This window comes from Notolepis coatsorum (assembly GCF_963971535.1).
Source record: "Notolepis coatsorum genome assembly, chromosome: 19".
NCBI classification, from domain to species: domain Eukaryota; kingdom Metazoa; phylum Chordata; class Actinopteri; order Aulopiformes; family Paralepididae; genus Notolepis; species Notolepis coatsorum.
The window spans coordinates 87,437,373-87,458,771 of record NC_140183.1 but is presented as its reverse complement, the minus strand read 5'-3'; the positions used below and the strand labels follow the sequence as shown (position 1 = coordinate 87,458,771).

General features: G+C 42.4%; 2 protein-coding genes across 3 annotated transcripts in view; one reads left to right on the top strand and one right to left on the bottom strand.

The window, feature by feature from the left end:
• On the bottom strand, positions 1-17,307 carry emg1 (EMG1 N1-specific pseudouridine methyltransferase). Its single transcript, XM_084336986.1, has 5 exons — positions 17,152-17,307; positions 16,844-16,945; positions 16,073-16,214; positions 5,496-5,704; positions 1-1,554 (listed from the first exon to the last, which is right to left on the bottom strand). The coding sequence occupies exons 1-5, from the start codon at positions 17,299-17,301 to the stop codon at positions 1,441-1,443; spliced, it is 717 nt and encodes a 238-aa protein (XP_084193112.1). The 5' UTR covers positions 17,302-17,307; the 3' UTR covers positions 1-1,440.
• nop2 (NOP2 nucleolar protein homolog (yeast)) overlaps positions 1-21,399 on the top strand; it is a 30,784-nt gene that overhangs the window by 516 nt on the left and 8,869 nt on the right. Inside the window, exons 1-7 of one of the 2 annotated variants that reach the window (XM_084336984.1) lie at positions 17,387-17,515; positions 19,158-19,285; positions 19,435-19,480; positions 19,567-19,634; positions 19,798-20,054; positions 20,372-20,567; positions 20,729-20,928. In XM_084336984.1, coding sequence (XP_084193110.1) covers positions 19,180-19,285; positions 19,435-19,480; positions 19,567-19,634; positions 19,798-20,054; positions 20,372-20,567; positions 20,729-20,928 — 873 coding nt within the window. In that variant the 5' untranslated portion in view covers positions 17,387-17,515; positions 19,158-19,179. Of the gene's footprint in view, positions 1-17,386; positions 17,516-19,157; positions 19,286-19,434; positions 19,481-19,566; positions 19,635-19,797; positions 20,055-20,371; positions 20,568-20,728; positions 20,929-21,399 lie in introns of those variants that run through there. The other variant, XM_084336985.1, reaches the window with a different exon arrangement.

Here is a 21,399-nt window from a genome sequence, read left to right as displayed (position 1 = left end):
TCCACTTCATCACTTACACAATTATTCTTGAATGAGTGTCAAATCCAAAGGTCTGATTAGCTGCTGAATATAATAACGTTGGTGCCAGTAGCCTAGAATGTTTGTTCTATGAAGAAAGCAGCTGGTTCTGTAATACAAGGAATCTTTGTACAATGTTGATTCATCCGACATCCCTTTTAACACTGTTTAAAAATAATGCTGTTGCAGAAGAAGCAGACAAATGCAATAGAATTCATGTGCGTCATGTACCTCTTATTTATTGTGGTTGAGATCTCTGTTTATAAAATAAAAGTTTGTTTGCCTCAGTAAATTCATCCGTTATCAATGTGAAGAGACTATAAATCAGGGGTTGAGTGGCAGGAGGTTAAAATTAGCGTTGTTCACCAGCTGTGTGAAACTGCTAACAAACAATCAATAATCTCCCATAAAGTGTGTAGAGCACAACAGTTACCATCCATGTGTAAATTATATATAATTTATGTTAATTTATGTGTTATATCTAATTATAGATGTATTCTCAAAATGTGTGTTTTAATATTTTAGAGTCATCTCCTCCTATCTCAATCTCACTTAGGGACCAAAGAAAACAAGACGTGTTTCATCACTCGCTCATACAGTTTAATTAACTGTATATCCATACATCCCCAAAGCTCAGTAAATACAAAGACAAAGAAAAACTATGCATCTTGCATCAGGAAAGAAAAGAATGAGTATAATAAATTCTACAAACATCCCAGATGGTGCAGGGTAGTGAGGTAGGTGAGTCACCTCACCATAGACACCGGTACTGAATACTGGTACGCCATAGACACTGGTACCAGCAGCACACATTAGAACAGTTCAATCACAAGGATCCATATGGTCCACATGACATCACTGGTCATCAATAAAAAGAAGAGTGGCGGCTAGGTGGTGCAGTGGGCAAGGCGCTCACCACCAATGCAGGGGACGCTGGGTTCGAGCCCAGCTCTCCGCATTGCCATCAGCTTGGCTGGTCGTTCATACTAATACAATTGGCAGTATTAGGGGGTGGGAAGCTGGTGGGTGGGGATCGGACGTTGTGGACAGCGACTCCTACAGGTCGGTTGGTACGCCTGCACAGCAGAATCAGGAAGCGATGGGGGCGGCGTGCCCTCCAAACGCAGACCCCCCGACGCTGAGAGATCGCGCTGTGCAGGTGAAAAAGATGCGACTGCTGCCTCCTCGAGTACCGGAGGGGACACGTGATGCAAGGCTTCGTCCACATTGCAGCCGGCTTGTGGGAGGCATGGTCTAACAGCGTTCGAGACAGGGGAGGGTAGAATTGGACAATACGAAATTGGGATGGGAGAAAAATTGAAAATGGGAGAAAAAGTTGATCAAAAAAATAAATAAAAAGAAGAGTCTGTATAGTCTGTCGTCTCTTGCCAGATCAGCATCCAAAGCCGATGAGCCTCTTCATCACAACACGCCCCACACCTCCTCAAAGGCAGAGCACATCTTGGCACAGGTCAGAGCGGCAGAGAGCGGGTAGTTACTGATGGACACCGTCTTCTCTGTGTAGTCCACGTTCACCTGGTGAAGACGGACAGGAAGATAAACAGTCATGGCAGATATTTGTAAGGATTAGGGCTGCAACGATTAGTCGACATAATCGACGACGTCGATCATAAAAACTCGTCGACGCAGACTTTTTGCGTGGATTAGTCGTTAAAAAATATTTTTCACTACCTATCTTTGTGAAAGTGGCTTCTCAGCTCTGGTCCAGCCAGCTGAAGACTTCTTAGCTTAACATAACAGACCGACAGTACGTTTGGGGAAACTAATGGGATAACTGGGGTTGCAACAAAAGTGCAACTAGGGCTAGAAACACAATGAAATAAAATAATAATAATAATAAATAATATATCCTTCTTAGCAGACTTCTTAGCTTAACATCCCAGGGAACTAATGGGATAACTGGGGATGTTGTTTGCTCCTGACAAGAGTCTCAAAGTCTGGGGTGAAAGCAACTCTGAGGTCATGCTCAATGTCCAATCTGTTCCTCTGCTTTGTCTTCAGCTGGACAAGAGCTGAGAAGCCACTTTCACAAAGATAGGTAGTGCAAAAAATATATATACCGGTAATAAAAAAATATAATTTTTTTTAATATAAATTTTTTTCGATTAGTCGACTAATCGAAAAAATAATCTACAGATTAGTCGACTACCAAAATAATCGTTAGTTGCAGCCCTAGTAAGGATGCATCCGTAGCAGTAACTGGTATCGGTAATCGGGCCGATACCAAGTTCAAATAAAATTCTCAATACAATACAAATCAGTGGTGGAGAATGCCCCAGTACTAAAGTTCCCATACAACGAACCACTTGTCACAGGTCAGAAATCAAAGCAAAGAGACTTGATTTTCTGACTTATTTCCTCACACACACACACCTAGACAAAGATCTGACTAATGAAGAAAAGTGGATTATACCAGTGACACTATTCTAACTCTAACTCTAAGTCTCTTTAAGTTTATAACCTTTTGTGCAGTGAATGCAACTGCCTGGATTCTAACACAGTATTGATGTCACTACCTAATCGTTAGCACTCAGAATTGGTGATCACTGGGGGGGGGGGGGGGGGGGGGGGGGGAGCATCAGTGCATCCCTAGATATATTATTCATTATTAAAAAGCAGCATCAGTGCATCCCTAGATATATTATTAATTTATTATTCATTATTAAAAAGCAGCATCAGTGCATCCCTAGATATTATTATTCATTATTAAAAAGAAGCATCAGTGCATCCTTAGATACAGTATATTATTATTCATTATTATTCATTATTAAAAAGAAGCATCAGTGCATCCCTAGATACAGTATATTATTATTCATTATTAAAAAGAAGCATCAGTGCATCCCTAGATATATTATTATTCATTATTAAAAAGCAGCATCAGTGCATCCCTAGATAGATACAGTATATTATTATTCATTATTAAAAAGCAGCATCAGTGCATCCTTAGATAATATATTATTATTCATTATTAAAAAGCAGCATCAGTGCATCCCTAGATAATATTATTATTCATTATTACATGGCGTTTTAACATTCGCCGAAATGCTTGATTGTGATTGGTCAATAGCGCTCGGCAGAGGTCAGTTATTACTCGATAACGGACCTCTGCCGAGCAATAATGACCGCTGTTCGCAGCTGCAGCAATCAAGCCCACTGACACACACTGCATCAGTGCAATCAGACACACCTGCCGGCTGCCGGCGATAATAATAATGACAGCGGGGCCACACAACAACTGCGTCTGCATTTAATCTCGTCTTGTCGATGGTGTAAAATGAATTAGGTATATTGTTAGTAAGTTAGCCATGTAATAAGCGGGATAATGTATAGCCTATACTCGGTCATTGTTGCAAAATAATTGACCTTCACTACGTTTAGAACACCTCGGCGAGGCGCCTCGGTATTCTAAACTCTGTGTCGGTCAATTATCTTTAGCTTTTTAATTGTTGCGACAACAATTAAAAAGCAGCATCAGTGCATCCCTAGATATATTATTATTCATTATTAAAAAGCAGCATCAGTGCATCCCTAGATATATTATTATTCATTATTAAAAAGCAGCATCAGTGCATCCTTAGATAATATATTATTAATTATTAAAAAGCAGCATCAGTGCATCCCTAGATAATATATTATTATTCATTATTAAAAAGGAGCATCAGTGCATCCCTAGATAATATATTATTATTCATTATTAAAAAGCAGCACAACACAGAGAAACATACAATTAATTTTGTAGAGCCTTGGGCGAAAGTATTGTCAGTACTACAGATTGAAAACGGGAATGCAGTGTGGATATTTCTGGATTTGGGGATTCAATGCATCACACGTGACATAATCATGGGATTCAATGCGTCACACGTGACATAATCATGGGATTCAATGCGTCACACGTGACATAATCATGTGTGATTTAAGCATTACATCACGCGCAGGAGTGTGTTATACTCATTAGATCACGCCTAGGGGTGGTTGTTAGGCCCGACGCGCAGCGGAGGGTAGTTAGACCCCCCTAGGTGTGATCTAATGAGTATAACACACGACTTCAAGTGATGTAATCAGGGCTAGAAATTGCGACCGAAATTGTATCTGTGCGACCTCAAAATATAATTGGGAGCATTCGTGCGAGTGAAAATAATTGTTCTGGTGCGACCTCCCCCCCCCCCCCCCTCCTCTTGTTGACGCACACACACGCTGCTCGCAGTGCAGTTTGTTACTTTGTTTACAAAAAGTCCCGGCGAAGAGTGGTTGCAAGAGGAGGCAATACATCCAACTTGATTACGCATCTACGGGATCATTACCCAGTGCTATTTGCCAATTTCAAGGTAATGTTGTCTTGTCTTGACGTGGTGTGCCGTTATCTGAAAATAATGCTCAATGCACGAAGGGCTAACGTCAGCCCTTCGCCGACTGGGATTTGCCTGGAAAGTAGCGTTAGCTATGTGTACAGCGTTAGCCTAGCTAACGTAGCTAATATACAAAGCTAGTATATTCGGAATGAGCCTGGGGCTGGATGTTTAGTTTTGGAGTTCAATGTGCCGTTAGCATGTGCTGGTTGACTTGACTCCGACCGACTCATCCATAGTGTATACCGTACTTTTCTGACTATAAGCCGCAGCTTTTTTCCCAATTTTTCGATCCTGCGGCTTATATAACGGTGCGGCTTATATGTGACTCGAAGTGACCAAACTCGAAAATGTAAACTACTAAATATTGCTTTTTTGACTGCATTGAAATGTTATTTATCTGTTCCCTTATTTGCTAAACTTAATACAACTTGTAAATGAGTTAATGCTTGTTATTTGTCCGACAGTATTGTGTCCCAATGCTAATTACATATGGTAATTAAACATTAAAACACCTGCGGCTTATAGTCCAGTGCGGCTTATATATGTACACATCATTCAATTTAGCTGCTGCGGCTTATAGTCAGGTGCGGCTTATAGTGCGAAAAGTACGGTACTAGCTTTTTTTTTTTTTTTATTATAATCGACGGCCATTTAAAAAAAAATTGTACGTCCGCGATTTCTCTTTTGTTTCACAATGGGTCATGACAAACCAATTACATAATCCAACATATGTGTAACGAACTAACATATTCCAGTTGACTATCTTTTTTGGAGGATTCGTTCAAAATATATTCATACTTACATTTGTCTATCTATGGCGGACTCGTTCAGACAAAAAAAAAGTTATTCGGTTGTGGGAGGGATCTGGGGTCACGTGGAGTGTGTTATACGAAATAACAACGGCTAACTTGACTGTTTCAGCCAATCAGAATCAAGATATTTGCATGCCATTGTATACATTTCAGTATTTCATCCTAGGGTTGATGATGTCAGTTTGACAAACGCATCGTTCATCAAAGGCTCTACTAAATTAAGCCTTTTGTTCACTGCGTCGATTTAAAAAAATAGGATAAGCCGTCACCCGTTATAGGACCGGTAGGTACTCACTGCTCCGTGTGCGAACGCTCCAACCACTATGGTGGCAGGTCCTTCCTCGGGCACCACAGACCGGGCGCAGACAGCCTCCCCTGCGGAGAAGGAGGTGGAGATGCGGGGGCAGCCGGCGGGCAGCTGGTCCGACACCGGGTTCCTTATCAGCCGCAGCAGCCGCTGGGGTCCATCAGCCGCTCTCACGCTCAGCTTGTGCAGTAGCTGGACTAGAAGGGGGGGGGGGAAGAGAGAGAGAGAGAGAGAGAGAGAGAGAGAGAGAGAGAGAGATTAGGGTCAGGAGAAGGGAGATATCCAAAAAAAATTTAAAATAACTTTATTCGCTGGATTAAATGAACGTATGTCGTGGCAATATTCTCATGTCATTATAGATCTGTGTTGAAATACATATTCTATCTGTGTACAGCTTGACTGGTTCAATGTGACCAACTAGTGAACTGGACACTAGGCTACATATTCGACTGTCCCTTTAAGACAGGGGTCGGCAATTAGGTTTGGCCACGCCGCCACGGGCCAGATTTTCCCCAAGCCATTGCTTGGCGGGCCAGGATAAAAAACAATGGCTACCGGTAATTTAATATAGTGAGAAAAGACAAACGTTTTTCTCTGGTCTGCATCCCCTTAACAATTGTGTATTGCGCCGTACTGTATTGTACCCATTCTGCAATCTGTTAAATAAAGTTCTCATTCATTCATGAACAGCAGATCAGGGCCCCGTTCCATGTACGTGGTTCAACTAAGTCGATCAACATGTCCATTATCCAGCTTCAGTTAACCCGATGTTCGAAGCCGGGATTTTCCTGTTTCACAAACCTGGATTCAGTCTCGTTAACTCAAGCCAGACTTGAGAGTCAGGCTAGATGCGCGCTCCCGTTTTAGGTGGAAAGCCAGCACGTATCGATGGCAGAGACCCTGATTCTCAACGGCATTGATTGATTAATTGATTTAAGACTTTATTGACAGATTGCAATAGGCTCAATCGCCTCGCCGACAAGTTAAATGCGTTATCTATAGGCTAATTCTAAGTCCATCATTACCTCAATCAATCAGATTATATTTCTTTAAACTTGCCTGCTGGATTGAATAATCAAATGAGATCTTGCTAGCGAAAATAACTAGTTAACTGTTATACAGAATTACGAGACGGCTTTCTTGCCCATTGATTGATGTATAGTCAATCTTTTACTTATCTACTCTGTGGTGTAACGGGTTGTTCTTTTGACTTCCACACGGACGACCCGGGTTCAAGACCGGGGTCCTTCTTTTTGCAATATAGGAATAATTCAATTTGGTGCACGTTGAGAGCTATATAAAGAATGACATCCTCAATGCATGTAGATTTATAATATTTTAACTTAAAACCAGGCTACTTTGGCGTATAATCATTAATATTATATTCAAAAAAATCATATTGGAAACTCCGGGATTAGAACCCGGGTCGCAAGATTGGGAGTCTTGAGCACTACCGCTGGGCCACTGTGCCAGATGGGATAAATTCATTGTTTATACATTAATGAACGAGAGACCCGTGTTTAGAATATTCCTTATTTTGAATGACGTTTTATTTCTTTATCCTCATTCATTCATGTGACGTCAACGGCTCATTCAATTTCTCAAATCCGTCAAACAGCGCATCTCATCAGACATCTTAATCCCAGTTACAATTAAAATAACCACATTTTTGTGTACATCGCACGAGCGAGCGCCACCGTCGCCACGGTATATATAACGTGCATTATTTAGGACAAAGTGAATTTAATATCAGCATTTTGGGTCTATTTTACATTTCAAAAGCCCCCTCTGGAAGAATGGAGCACAAAAACGTAATTCAGAATGGTATAATGCAGATCGTAGACTGTGGGAATAGTTTCAGGAAACGAGCTGTCACTTCTTTGCGGGGGCGTGGCTCTGCGTGATCGGGCTAACTTGAACTTGAACTCTGCTTTCGAGCAGGCTCAAACTTTTGGATATGTTGTCATGGTGATTTGGGAAATCCACGTACATGAAATCGGAAAGTCAGGCTAACACAGTTATCCAGCTAAAGTTATCCGGCTAACTCGGTTATCCCGGTACATGGAACGGGGCCCAGCTGTTGCAGATCACCGCGGCGCGTGATGAACAGATCAGAAGACAGAATGCATGAAAACACGACTCATCATACCTTGTTTGTTGTTAAGTCCTCCAAAATCCCTGCTAATGTTTGAAACATGTCACATATCCACTCGCCGCCCTCCAATTCCAGATTGGCGTTGAATGCAGCTACTTTATCTGCCAACTTGAACACATTGCCTCGTTGTTGTTGTTGTTGTTGTTGTTGTCGCCACATATTATGCAGAGAGGACGTCGGCTCGGCACGCAAGAATCACCGACCTTTTGCGATAAACCCGTATTTTAAGTATGGCTCCTGTTTATTAAAAGAAGCGTTATATTTCCCTGTTGCAAAGAAGCTATCCAAAGATGTTTGTTTTGTTTTTCTAACACATTTTGTTACTCGCTCCATCTCGAACGCGGAAGTGAAAGTGCGTTAGGGAAATATACACGCGGCCCGGTGGGACTATTCCATTGGTTCTCCCAGTCCACGTGACCATTTCTAGCATTTCAATTGGCTATAGTGACAGACATGCTTTTGATGACTACCGGTAGATAGATACAGCTTCACAATAAAAGACACCCTGGCGTCCCGAGTGAATATTTCCCGCGCGTAAAATAAATATCATATTCTCAAAATAATCTGACGGGCCAGAAATGATTGCTGGCGGGCCAATGTCGGGCCCGCGGGCCGCCTATTGCCGATCCCTGCTTTAAGAGCTCCTCCAAGGTGGAGAGCAGTGGAGAGGTCCAAGGTGTAGAGCAGTGGAGAGGTCCAAGGTGTAGAGCAGTGGAGAGGTCCAAGGTGTAGAGCAGTGGAGAGGTCCAAGGTGTAGAGCAGTGGAGAGGTCCAAGGTGTAGAGCAGTGGAGAGGTCCAAGGTGTAGAGCAGTGGAGGTCCAAGGTGTAGAGCAGTGGAGAGGTCCAAGGTGTAGAGCAGTGGAGAGGTCCAAGGTGTAGAGCAGTGGAGAGGTCCAAGGTGTAGAGCAGTGGAGAGGTCCAAGGTGTAGAGCAGTGGAGAGGTCCAAGGTGTAGAGCAGTGGAGAGGTCCAAGGTGTAGAGCAGTGGAGAGGTCCAAGGTGGAGAGCAGTGGAGAGGTCCAAGGTGTAGAGCAGTGGAGAGGTCCAAGGTGTAGAGCAGTGGAGAGGTCCAAGGTGTAGAGCAGTGGAGAGGTCCAAGGTGTAGAGCAGTGGAGAGGTCCAAGGTGTAGAGCAGTGGAGAGGTCCAAGGTGTAGAGCAGTGGAGAGGTCCAAGGTGTAGAGCAGTGGAGAGGTCCAAGGTGTAGAGCAGTGGAGAGGTCCAAGGTGTAGAGCAGTGGAGAGGTCCAAGGTGTAGAGCAGTGGAGAGGTCCAAGGTGTAGAGCAGTGGAGAGGTCCAAGGTGTAGAGCAGTGGAGAGGTCCAAGGTGTAGAGCAGTGGAGAGGTCCAAGGTGTAGAGCAGTGGAGAGGTCCAAGGTGTAGAGCAGTGGAGAGGTCCAAGGTGTAGAGCAGTGGAGAGGTCCAAGGTGTAGAGCAGTGGAGAGGTCCAAGGTGTAGAGCAGTGGAGAGGTCCAAGGTGTAGAGCAGTGGAGAGGTCCAAGGTGTAGAGCAGTGGAGAGGTCCAAGGTGTAGAGCAGTGGAGAGGTCCAAGGTGTAGAGCAGTGGAGAGGTCCAAGGTGTAGAGCAGTGGAGAGGTCCAAGGTGTAGAGCAGTGGAGAGGTCCAAGGTGGAGAGCAGTGGAGAGGTCCAAGGTGTAGAGCAGTGGAGGTCCAAGGTGTAGAGCAGTGGAGAGGTCCAAGGTGGAGAGCAGTGGAGAGGTCCAAGGTGTAGAGCAGTGGAGAGGTCCAAGGTGTAGAGCAGTGGAGAGGTCCAAGGTGTAGAGCAGTGGAGAGGTCCAAGGTGTAGAGCAGTGGAGAGGTCCAAGGTGTAGAGCAGTGGAGAGGTCCAAGGTGTAGAGCAGTGGAGAGGTCCAAGGTGTAGAGCAGTGGAGAGGTCCAAGGTGTAGAGCAGTGGAGAGGTCCAAGGTGTAGAGCAGTGGAGAGGTCCAAGGTGTAGAGCAGTGGAGAGGTCCAAGGTGTAGAGCAGTGGAGAGGTCCAAGGTGTAGAGCAGTGGAGAGGTCCAAGGTGTAGAGCAGTGGAGAGGTCCAAGGTGTAGAGCAGTGGAGAGGTCCAAGGTGTAGAGCAGTGGAGAGGTCCAAGGTGTAGAGCAGTGGAGAGGTCCAAGGTGTAGAGCAGTGGAGAGGTCCAAGGCTATTTCTCTCCCCAGCTAAGACATAACAAAGGCTATTGAGCCAGTCTTGTTATTGATTCCCTAACTGGGGCACATTTTGTTTATCCTTTCTGTCATATCTGGACATCATTTCAATTGTGTATAATGTACGTTCTGACCAGAGCTCTTTGTCACTTTGCTCAGCTGGTCAGACGCTTGTGTGTGAACATGAAATATCGGATTGTAAACTGATCACTTTTCCTGTAGCCACAGTGAAATAAACTACGTTTCTATTTTTAATAACTCGACTCTGATTACACAGCTCATCCTTTGTCCTTTAATAATTTCCATAACACGTACAAGACAATATCTAGGTGACAATGGTGCAAAGACGTGTGTATCAACAACTTCCAATGGTCCCAATGGGATACATTGACAAGTTGACAAGAGGACCTCACATACAGCACACAGGCACGGCTTAGCTGGCAATAGCGTACCATACATATCATTCCATTCATGGTAAATGGATGATAAATGGACTGCATTTATATAGTGCTTTTATCCAAAGCGCTTTACAGTTTATGCCTCACATTCACCCACACCCCAATGGCGGAGCCAACCATGCAAGGTGCTCGTCATCGGGAGCAGTTAGGGGTTAAGCGTCTTGCTCAAGGACACTTCGACACTGCCAGGGTTCCCACGCTTGCCTTGAAATTTTTTTCCATGCTACCTCCTGATTTTCCAGGTACTGTATTAAGTGATGATCTATAGCCCCCTGAAGCTTTCCGCGCCCCCCTCACACACACAACCCCCTAGGTCGGACACCTGACTACTTACTTGATTTAAAAGATGTGCCAGTCAAGTCTACATTGTAAATACTTATAAATGATGTCTTCTTTTTACAATTTATTGAACTGGAACTTTGAGACACATGAGCACTGGGATTGATATGTTCTCTCTTCCACTCCTCTCCTATCTCATCCTGTCCTCTTCTCTCCACACCTCCCCGCTCTTGTCCGCTCCTGTTTTCTCTTCCTACTCTTCTCAACTCCTCTCCACTCTTCTCCCTTTTCCTGTCATCCTCTACTCTCTTATCCTCCCTCTTTCATCTTCTCCCCTCTTCTCTTCCTCCTCCCTCTTTCCTTCTGTGTCCTCCTGGCTCCTCCCCCTCTCCACTCCTCTTCCTCCTCCTCTCTAGAGTTTGAAGTTCTGAAACAGAATGTTATTTTGAGTTAAAATTGGTCGTCTCCATGAGCTAAAATGGTATTATATGTCTTTAGCGAAGTGAAATGAGACAACCCTACACTTCACAGGAACGCGCAAAACAGAGGGGTAGGGCCAAGGGGAGAAATGGGACGCAACATTGCTCTGTAAAAGCTTTTGTAAATCAAACTAATGAACCCAAAAGGTAAAACATAAGGCTGGTTCCCCTGTGGTTCCTCAGTACAGCAACCTCACTAGTAAGGTTAGCTTAACAGTATAGATGTATAGAATCAATCAGGTCATGATCAATGATTTTTCAAAAATGTCTCACCCCAAATGTTCCTATTTAGTAATATAAATCTTTTTTAAGAAAAAAAAGAAAAATCACAAAATAGCTAAAAGTAGATATAAGAATGAATGTTACAAAATGTATCAAGACTAGACTGGTCATGTCAACTAGTATAGAAGTAATGTCACAGCTAGGGCTGGGCGATATGGCTTAAAAATAAAATATCAGATTTTTTCACACCACATCCGATTTACGATTTTAATCGATTTGTTTCTCTTAAAAACTAGAAACGCCAAGAAAATCATTCAAATAAGCTTTGTTTTTATTTGACACAAAATAATTATCAAACCAAGATGAATTTCCCTATTGGGATTGAAGTGCAAACCTAACTTTCACCAATCTTCACTTAAAGAAAATTATAATAATAATAATAATATATATATAAAAGGTTACTCTTGATCAAACAAAGATGAATGTCCCTATTGGGATTAATAGTGCAATAACTTGCTTTTTCACCAAACTTCACTTAAAAAATAAAGGTGCCTCTTGATCATCAAACAAGAATGAATTTCCTTATTGGGATTAATAAAGTGCAAATCTAACTTTCACCAAACATACATTTTTGTAAAATAAAAGGTGACTATTAAAAAAAGAATTATAATTTTTTTTATCGGTTTTCATTTTTAAAAATCATCCTAAATCATTCATTCGAATTACTCGATAAAATCGATTAATGGCCCAGCCCTAGTCACAGCCTACTGTGAAAATGTATTGGTAGTTAGCTAGCAATGCAAGCTAGCCAACACTAGCTAGTTAGCTAGCAAGCTGAACATTGACTAGCAAGATTGCACTGCATGTGCTTGCTAACCATCATTAATTAATCCAAATTCAAAACAAACTCCCCTAAATGTGGTGAATAACACTGTTTTAGGAAAAGTCGATGAGTGAAATACATCAAAACATAGTTCTAGTATTTTAAAAGCAAGGTCAAAATTACCTCAACAATTCTAGTGTAAGCTGCTAGCTACCAAGATTGCACTGCTTACTAACTAACGTTGATGAACCCAGGTTTAGCACAGTTAAAACACTACTTACATTTGAGGATAAACTTGCATAATAAGTTTCACTGTAGATGTCAAGGCTCCCGTGTTGGCTTCTTATTCCCGAAGTCCACCAATCCGAAACTATACTTTTAAAGTCCATATCACCAGGTTGCCTGCATCAAATTCCAACATCCAATATACCATATACTGTAGGATGCCAAGAGCATGCTCTACATCAATGGTGCCCAACCAGTCGATCGCGATCGACAGGTAGATCGCGGGCTGATTTCAAGTAGATCTTGATTAATAAAATTGTATTGTAAAAAAAAAAAAAAAAAAAAAAAAATTTTGCAAAATCATCTCTGCCTCTCCTTGTTAACTACAACAAGCAATGCTGTTTGTTATTTAAGATGAGGTCGGACTCGGCACTGACAGATTTGTGTTCATTATGCTGCTTTTATAAAGCCTCAAATGACGGCTTACAATATACAATTTTGGCTGGTAGCTCTCGGCTAGGTGGTAAATTAAAAAGTAGCTCTTGGTTCAAAAAAGGTTAGGCACCCCTGCTCTACATCATAGGTGTCAAACTCATGGCCCGCGGGCCAAATGTGGCCCGCCACGTCATTTGATGTGGCCCCCCAAGAGCTCTGGTAAAAAAAAAAAAAAAATCTTTTTAACGTTAATCTTGGGTTAAAAAATAGCAGCGTTAAAATAATTGTGGGTTAATGCGTTAATAAAGCTTTAACTTTGACAGCCTTAGTTATTACACATTCTTACACATACATGTATGTTGAACATCTGAGGTATTGATGAAGTAACAAAGGAAAAAAGCCAAAAGCACTTACTCCTCAGACATTCTTTGACAATTTTACAGCCCAAAATACAAAAAAGATCCAGGCGGAATAGGTAACAAAGAGTTGAAGAAATATTGTCTGAACTATCAGATGCAAACTGGCTGTGTGACATAACCGAGCATCTCGCTCAATTGAATAAGAAGCTGTAGGGACGCAAACAAGTCCCACCCAAAACTTGACCAATATAGTTGTGAACTGAGACAACCCTTATTTTGTTATTTGAGTACAGTTACAGTTGTGTGTTCATGCAGACACATAATAGCAATTTCATTACGAATTGAAAATGGTGGACCCTGATGTAAACAAGTCGAAAGTCTTTCTCTGGTCTGCATCCCCTTAACAATTGTATGTATTGAGCTGTACTGTACCCATTCTGCAATCTGTTAATTAAAGTTAATTAAACTATCTTCCATTAGTTGGATGTATGGCCTCTGCAAGGTTGTATGCAGCCATTTGTTTTTGTAACATCTGCTACATCTGTCCCACGTGTTCTTTGCAGCTCACAGGTGTTAGTTCTGCCTCTCTTGACTGTGACAAAAAGGTTTTGAACAAACTTAATGTCATAGCTTGTATTTGATGATCGTCTTCTTTGTTATTTACTTGAATGGTTTGATCATTGATTAATGGAGTAATATGGGGTTCTGATAAACTAAAATTATTTGTTAAAATAACATAAGCTAACATATATTTTTACATCTATGCAAATGCATATGCAATATGTATAACTTGAATAAGTAATAAATACAGAAACAACATGTTTAACAATATGTAAATGAGTAGCTACATTTATTTTACATTACATTAACATTTATACGGTCTTTGGCCCTTTGAGGGCAACCATAATGCTGATGTGGCCCTCGTGTGAAAATGAGTTTGACACCCCTGCTCTACATACAACATGGGATCATCCATTTCTATCTACAGTAAAAGCTGTTGACATGTAAAGGGTTTTTATAAACTCATCTTAATTCTGTGCTCAATAGTTTCATGTTATTACTATTTTACACATCATCCAATACAATTTTCCAGTAACACTGTTTCAATTTCCATGTAAGTGTTCACTTTCTCAGTTTCCATGACTTTTCCATACCTGGAAAATGAAAAAATAAATGCCATGCTTTCCCTGACTGCACCTGTCCTCCTGTTTGGCTCTCATGTGGCTGAGGCTCCGAGCCCCCGAGCATGTCATGAGAGAACAGCGCTCTCATGTGGCTGAGGCTCCGAGCCCCCGAGCAGGTCATGAGAGAACAGCGCTCTCATGTGGCTGAGGCTCCGAGCCCCCGAGCATCTGGCCTCCTGTTTGGCTCTCATGTGGCCGAGGCTCTGAGCCCCCGAGCATCTGTCCTCCTGTCTGGCTCTCATGTGGCTGAGGCTCCGAGCCCCCGAGCATCTGTCCTCCTGTGTGGCTCTCATGTGGCTGAGGCTCCGAGCCCCCGAGCATCTGTCCTCCTGTGTGGCTCTCATGTGGCTGAGGCTCTGAGCCCCCGAGCAGGTCATGAGAGAACAGCTGAGGCTCCGAGCCCCCGAGCAGGTCATGAGAGAACAGCTGAGGCTCTGAGCCCCCGAGCAGGTCATGAGAGAACAGCTGAGGCTCTGAGCCCCCGAGCAGGTCATGAGAGAACAGCTGAGGCTCTGAGCCCCCGAGCAGGTCATGAGAGAACAGCTGAGGCTCTGAGCCCCCGAGCAGGTCATGAGAGAACAGCTGAGGCTCTGAGCCCCCGAGCAGGTCATGAGAGAACAGCTGAGGCTCTGAGCCCCCGAGCAGGTCATGAGAGAACAGCTGAGGCTCTGAGCCCCCGAGCAGGTCATGAGAGAACAGCTGAGGCTCTGAGCCCCCGAGCAGGTCATGAGAGAACAGCTGAGGCTCTGAGCCCCCGAGCAGGTCATGAGAGAACAGCGGCCGCCGTGTGAATATGATCAACTGTGTGAGGTTTCAACCTCACCACAAACTAGGGATGCCCCGATCGATCGGCCACCGATCGTTATCGGCCGATAATCAGTATAAATATGCGATCGGGGAATTCCGATAATGAGTCATATTCGCCGATCGCGGAAACTGATCAAGTGGATATCTCACTCGCTTGTCTCAGACGCACAGGACCTGCAAACTGCTCCTCCTCCCTAGCCCCGCCCGCCCCCGTGTAGAGTTTGTAAACAAAGAGGTGCGGCTCCTCTGCTCGAGTCTGTAGTGCATTCGACCTGCGCTAACGTTAGCTACCTAGCTATCGTTACTGTTTAAACAAAATTACCCAGTCAACTATTCACGTTTAGTAGGCATTGTCTAACGGTATTTAGCCGGCTAGCTACCGATAGCTCCTGATATCAACAAATGATCCAGAAAATCTAGTAGTCCATGTTCATACCTCCGGTAGCTTGCGTTAGCTTGCGTTAGCTGACGTTAGTTCACTGTTCAAAACGAAATGTCCCATTGAACTAAAGTTCTGTCTTAACGTCATCTAGCCGGCTAGCAGTAGCTACAGATAGCTCTTGATATCAATGTCTTATAACATTGATTTAATGCGTATTCGAGCTGAGGGCTTGCTGAATGTGAAATGACCAAAGCATAACGTTACCAATAGGGTCCCGCTGCAGCGCCGGAGAATCCTTTTTGGAGCTACTAGAGTACACACAGACAGTGGAGCTGTTTGCAGATAGCGAGCATTTTGACTTGTTGCATGGTGGCGATGTCTCGCAGATAATACAAGTACAAGTCTAATTATATAATATATATATTTTATAAAAAAAAAAAAAAAAAAAATTATATAAAATAATTTTTTATTTCTTTTTAATCAAAAACTATCGGTATCGGCCGATATGGCTCACGACGATCGGTGATCGGTGGCAAAAAACGTGATCGGGGCATCCCTACCACAAACATATATGAGGAAAACACAGAGCCAAGAGGCAGACGTACCCATGAGGCCACAGAAGCGGTTGAAGGTCCTTGGAATGCGGGTCTGTGGGTTGATCTCTATCAAGGCATTCTTCTCCGTGTGGATATAGACCTGCAGCAGGGCTGCCCTGTTCAGTGGACTGTCCATCAACATGAGCAGACACTGGTAGAGGATCACAAGAGCGTCGGTAAACAACATGGATGATATTATATATACTGTGTTGGAGACACGGAACTCACTCTTCGCTGTGAATCACTACCCACTTTCAAAAACACTCAAAACACCTACGGGAGACTGCCACTCGAAACTGGCCCCTGTAAATGTCCTAACACAACCCCCTCCAATGTACAGTAAATTACCAAGTATGGTCTTGTCAATATTCCAATGTACAGTTTTGTTTGTACAGTTGTACAGTGTCCCCTACCCACCCCTCCTACCCCCCCCCCCCCCAACCACCTCCAATGTACAGTCCCCCCCACCCACCCAATCCAATGTACAGTTTCTACGTCAAATGTATATACTCTTTTTTCTGGACTCTTTTTGTATCACAAACAGTACTGTATTTGCAAATCTGGTATGCCATAAATGTATAGATGTAGCAGTACTGTCTATCTGTATGTCATGTATGTCATATTACGATGAATTGAAAATGGGGGACCCTGATGTAAACAAGACGAACGTTTTTCTCTGGTCTGCATCCCCTTAACAATTGTATGTATTGAGCCGTACTGTATTGTACCCATTCTGCAATCTGTTAATAAAGTTTTCAATCAATCAATCAAACATGTTACCTGGTGGGTGATGTCTGGTCGGATCTTCCCTGGATCCCGTCCACTTTTGATGATCATACCTTTGTGTTGGTCACAGTTAAGTAGCTCAAAGGTTTTGCCAACCTGCACAACAGAACACAAAAATAACCAGTTTGATTTCCTGATTTACATCGTGTCATTCATTGCACATGTAATTATTTCAGAGTAACGTTAAACAAAACTGTATAGATATTATTTATTTGGTTTGAAGCGAAGCCTGCCACAGCTTCTTCGAGCTTGCAATGTTAACACACACCGGTGTAGAGATCACAAGTCTCTCAGACTCTTACCTTTACTGTTTCTAACGTTGCCCCCTCTAGAACTACAACTAATCGCCTTTCTGTCATGCGATCGTGAAGACTGCGGAGATGTTTGGCTGGTTTGGGTTCATATTCGTCTAAATGCTCAAAACCACGCTTGTCCCCGCTGTGAGCTGCCATGATGTCTTCGTGATTATTGTCGCACAATGCGCGCGTCACGTCTTGCGTCACGTTTGCTCCTACTCCGTTTGCTGCTGGTTGCAATGTTCACGTCATCTGGACGCGACGGATGTGCTTTTGAAACGTGTAGACTAAGAGAGAAAATATCACATGTGCGTAGTCGTCTACAGTGGAATCAGAAGTGGAATAAAAATAACAATTAATACATTTAAAGGTGAGTTTGAGCATCTGTTTTGATGTGTAAATCTATGTTACACGAGCTAAGTCAATATGTATTAGTGACTGACACCTTCGCCTTGAGTAACGTTACACTTCAGTTGACATGTTAACCAGCTAACGCTACTAGCTTGCCAAGCGTCCAGCAGGTCACACGCAGGCAGTACAATGTTAACATTACATGAAGTAATTGTTGCTCAGTTTATAATTATTACCAATAATTGTTGTTTATTTGGTCACTTCAGCAATATTAGTTGCAATCAATGCAAAATAAGACTGTCACATAGACAACCCCGAGTTTGCTGGACTGGCTAACTTTTTAAATGTACTCAAATGAAGAAAATTTATAAAGAAAGAACATAATTAGACTTTATGAATTTAAGGGGTAACTTAGTGAAGGCGAATTATTGTGTATGTGGCGTGTGATTCTATTTTCAATTCAATTTTTCATTAAAGGGCAGGCTAAATAGGATTGTCTTCTCCCTGCTCCTTTTCGGTTATGGAACGTGCAAGTTGACATGTGCTATTCTCAATTATACTATAGTCTACCCATAATACTCTGTAATGATAACATTTACAACAGTGCTGTATATACTGCATATTTACTTTTATATTTACTGCATATATATGCGGTAAATAAAAAATTAAAAAGTAAATATGCAGTATATACACTACAACATTGTTGTACATGTTATCATATATACATATTTGTCTGAATATACCTGCATATAACCCCTCTATATACCTACCTGCATATAACCAATAGCTCTTTATGATAGCATGTACAATAAAGCTGTATATATACTATATATATTCATTTATTCTCACCTCATATATATCTATCCACACCTGTCTGTATTTACCTGCACATAGTCCTTATACATATCTGTAGATAGTTACTATATCTGTACATATCCTACTCTTACTAGTTACGCTGCTGGCCAGTATGACTACCATACTGTCGTTAACACACCTGCACCACTGTACATATTATACTACAACTCTGTACATATATCTGATTAGCGCACTACACTCAGTAGTACTCATTTGTATATTTTATACCCAGTTTAATCATCTGTACATTGTATATCGCTGTTGCACTTTACTACTACATTTGCACTCTGGTTGGATGCCAAACTTCTTTTGGTTGTACTGTACTTGTGCTCTATAATGACAATACATTTGAATCTAATCTAATTACCATGAATGGAACCAATACAAATAAAAGTTTAACTGTTAAACGATTAAAAATGTATTATTAATGTAACGTTATCTGAATATGAATGTTAGCCAAGGTTAACGCAGACAACTATTTTTGTTATATTTTCTTTATTGATGGCATAATTCTATTTCAGACACTTGCATCCAAATATAACGTCAGTTATCTTCCCAATGTCGGGCCATATTTAATGCCTTGGTAACGTGCATTTTTCTTAATGTCTACACATCCATTCATGTACACACTCGGATCATAAAGTTCTAGCTCTACAATCTGTCTAGTCGGGTCTGGCAAGGTCGGTCTCCGTGATGGTTACAATCCTGAGAGGAAGGAAATAACATTGCCATCTGCCACTGTGTGTTTTTATGTTCATTCAGCTCAGTCTTGTCTTTTTCTTCTATTCTTTGGCACTTTTCTTCAGGGTACCTGTGCAGCCGTCAGTCATGGGCAGGAAGTTGGATCCCACCACCCATGTGAAGCGAGGACCAGGGAGAAAAACTAGGAAACAGAAGGGAGCAGAGACGGAGTTGGCCAATTTTCTACCTGATGGTTCGTATGATGCACTTCCTGTCATTTCTTCAACAGACATCTAATAGCCGTGGGTTGACTTTCATTGCTCGTTGTAAAATTAAAGAACCCACAACTCTCGCTCACATGCAGCTTGTTTACCGAGTTGTATCACTTCTTGTCATTTACAGAGGAGACTGGAACTGGAAAACGCCTGACAAGCAGGGCTAGGAAACGGTAAGAGGCTGATTGACTACTTAACCTGCTAACATTTCAGCTAAATCAAGTTTCCAGTCTCACGTATGTGTGTGGTTGATTTCCAGAGCTGCAAAGAGAATCCAGGAACCTAAAAAGACCAAAGAGGTTACCGCAGAGGAGGAGCCCAAAGAAGGTAACCTACAATAATCTCAATGTAGTTTTCTCCTTTCTATGTAAGCGACTTCTCGTTCAAAAGACTTTAGAGGCCAGTCATCTCCAGACTAAGACAATCTGTTGTCACATTGTAGTGACCGGGAGTGGTGTTTCTCATTGTTTTGCTTTTCTTCCCCAAAAAGGATTCACTGACGAGAACAGTGAATGGTTGAAACTGGCGAAGAGGAAACGTAAACTTGACCAACCCGAAGGTGAGGATGATAGTGACAGTCAGTGGGAAAACGAGGAGGATGACGATGACGAAGAAGGAGGAGAGGATAAAGGGAAGAAGAGAGCAAAACCAGGAGTGGAGGGGGATGATGATGATGACGAAATGGTTGATGACTATGGTGCACCGGAAGACGGTGGTGCGGAGGAAGGAGAAGAGGATGACGACGACGTATGTGAACTGGTTCTGCTGCTCCATTAGTGTAGACTTGACACAGTGCTTGTTTTGAGTTGGAACAAAAGTTTCAGTGATCTGCTTTTTCATGAGCACTTACATTTGACAGTTTTGTTAGATTGCATTGATTTGTGAAGACCAATGCAATTAAAAAAAAATATATATATATATATTGCAGGTGTTTCATGTGGTAAAAATGTCAAGATTGGTCAAAATAGCAATATTTGCATGGAACAGTTTTTTTGGTGCGGAAATCTTGCAACTACTGACTGTCACTAGTGAATACTTGCTTTTGTTTCTCATCACCTGTTCAGCTTCTACCCATTGAGCGTGCGGCCAAGAAACAGAAAAAGCTGAGGGAAATCATGGATCAGGACAGTGATGACGACGACGATGATGACAAAGAGGGGAAGAGTGGAGATACAGAGGATGAAGAGGACACGATACAAACCAATATAGATGATATGGACAAATTTATTCTACCTGGGGCAGAGGAGAGGGCAAAAGAGGGTACGTTTTGTAACGTTAAAGACATTTTCTTTTTATTATTGAATCGGGTATTTTAAAATCTATTTGAACGCATTCCTCAAAATTTAACATGGCAATAACTTGTTCATTGTTGTGTAAGTGGACTAAATCTTTCGGTCTCTCTTTGCGTTTTTTTTACCAAGGCATCTTGCCTCTGGACTTGAAGACCATCTATCAGAGGATAAAGGACAACATTGATGTGCTGTGTAATTTCTCCACCAAAAAGGAGGAGGGCAAAGAGAGATATGAGTACCTCTCTCTTCTCAAGAAGGACCTCTGTACCTACTACAGCTACAACCACTTCCTCCTTGATAAACTAATGGACCTCTTCCCACTTTCAGAGGTGTGTGTGTGTGTGTGAAGCCAACAGGGTTACTTACATGTATTAAAGGCTAATTGAGAGTAGGCTGAGTTAGCCAATAGGAGATGGGGGGGGGGGGGGGGGGGGGGGGGGTTGGTAGGTAGAGTGTTGGACCAGACGGTGCTAGAGTTTAAAATAATTGCCGCCACATTTAAGGCCGTTCCAAAGCCGTAGGAAACACGCAGAGGAAGCCTCCAGTGGAGGATACATATACAGTATATTATGTCCTCATGCAGAAGTGTTTTTCAAAGATCTCTGTTAAACATATAAAGCTAACTTGACTTGACTTGACATGGTGGTCTTAAAGACTAGTAGGCTACAATCTTTTTCAAAAAGATCCAATGTAATTCCTAACACTTGGAAGTTGAGAGAGATTCTGTTTCTCTCCATTTTATTGCTACATATGAAGCAGAAATCTGGCCTGTTGTCTGGTATAGACCAGGGGTTCCCAGA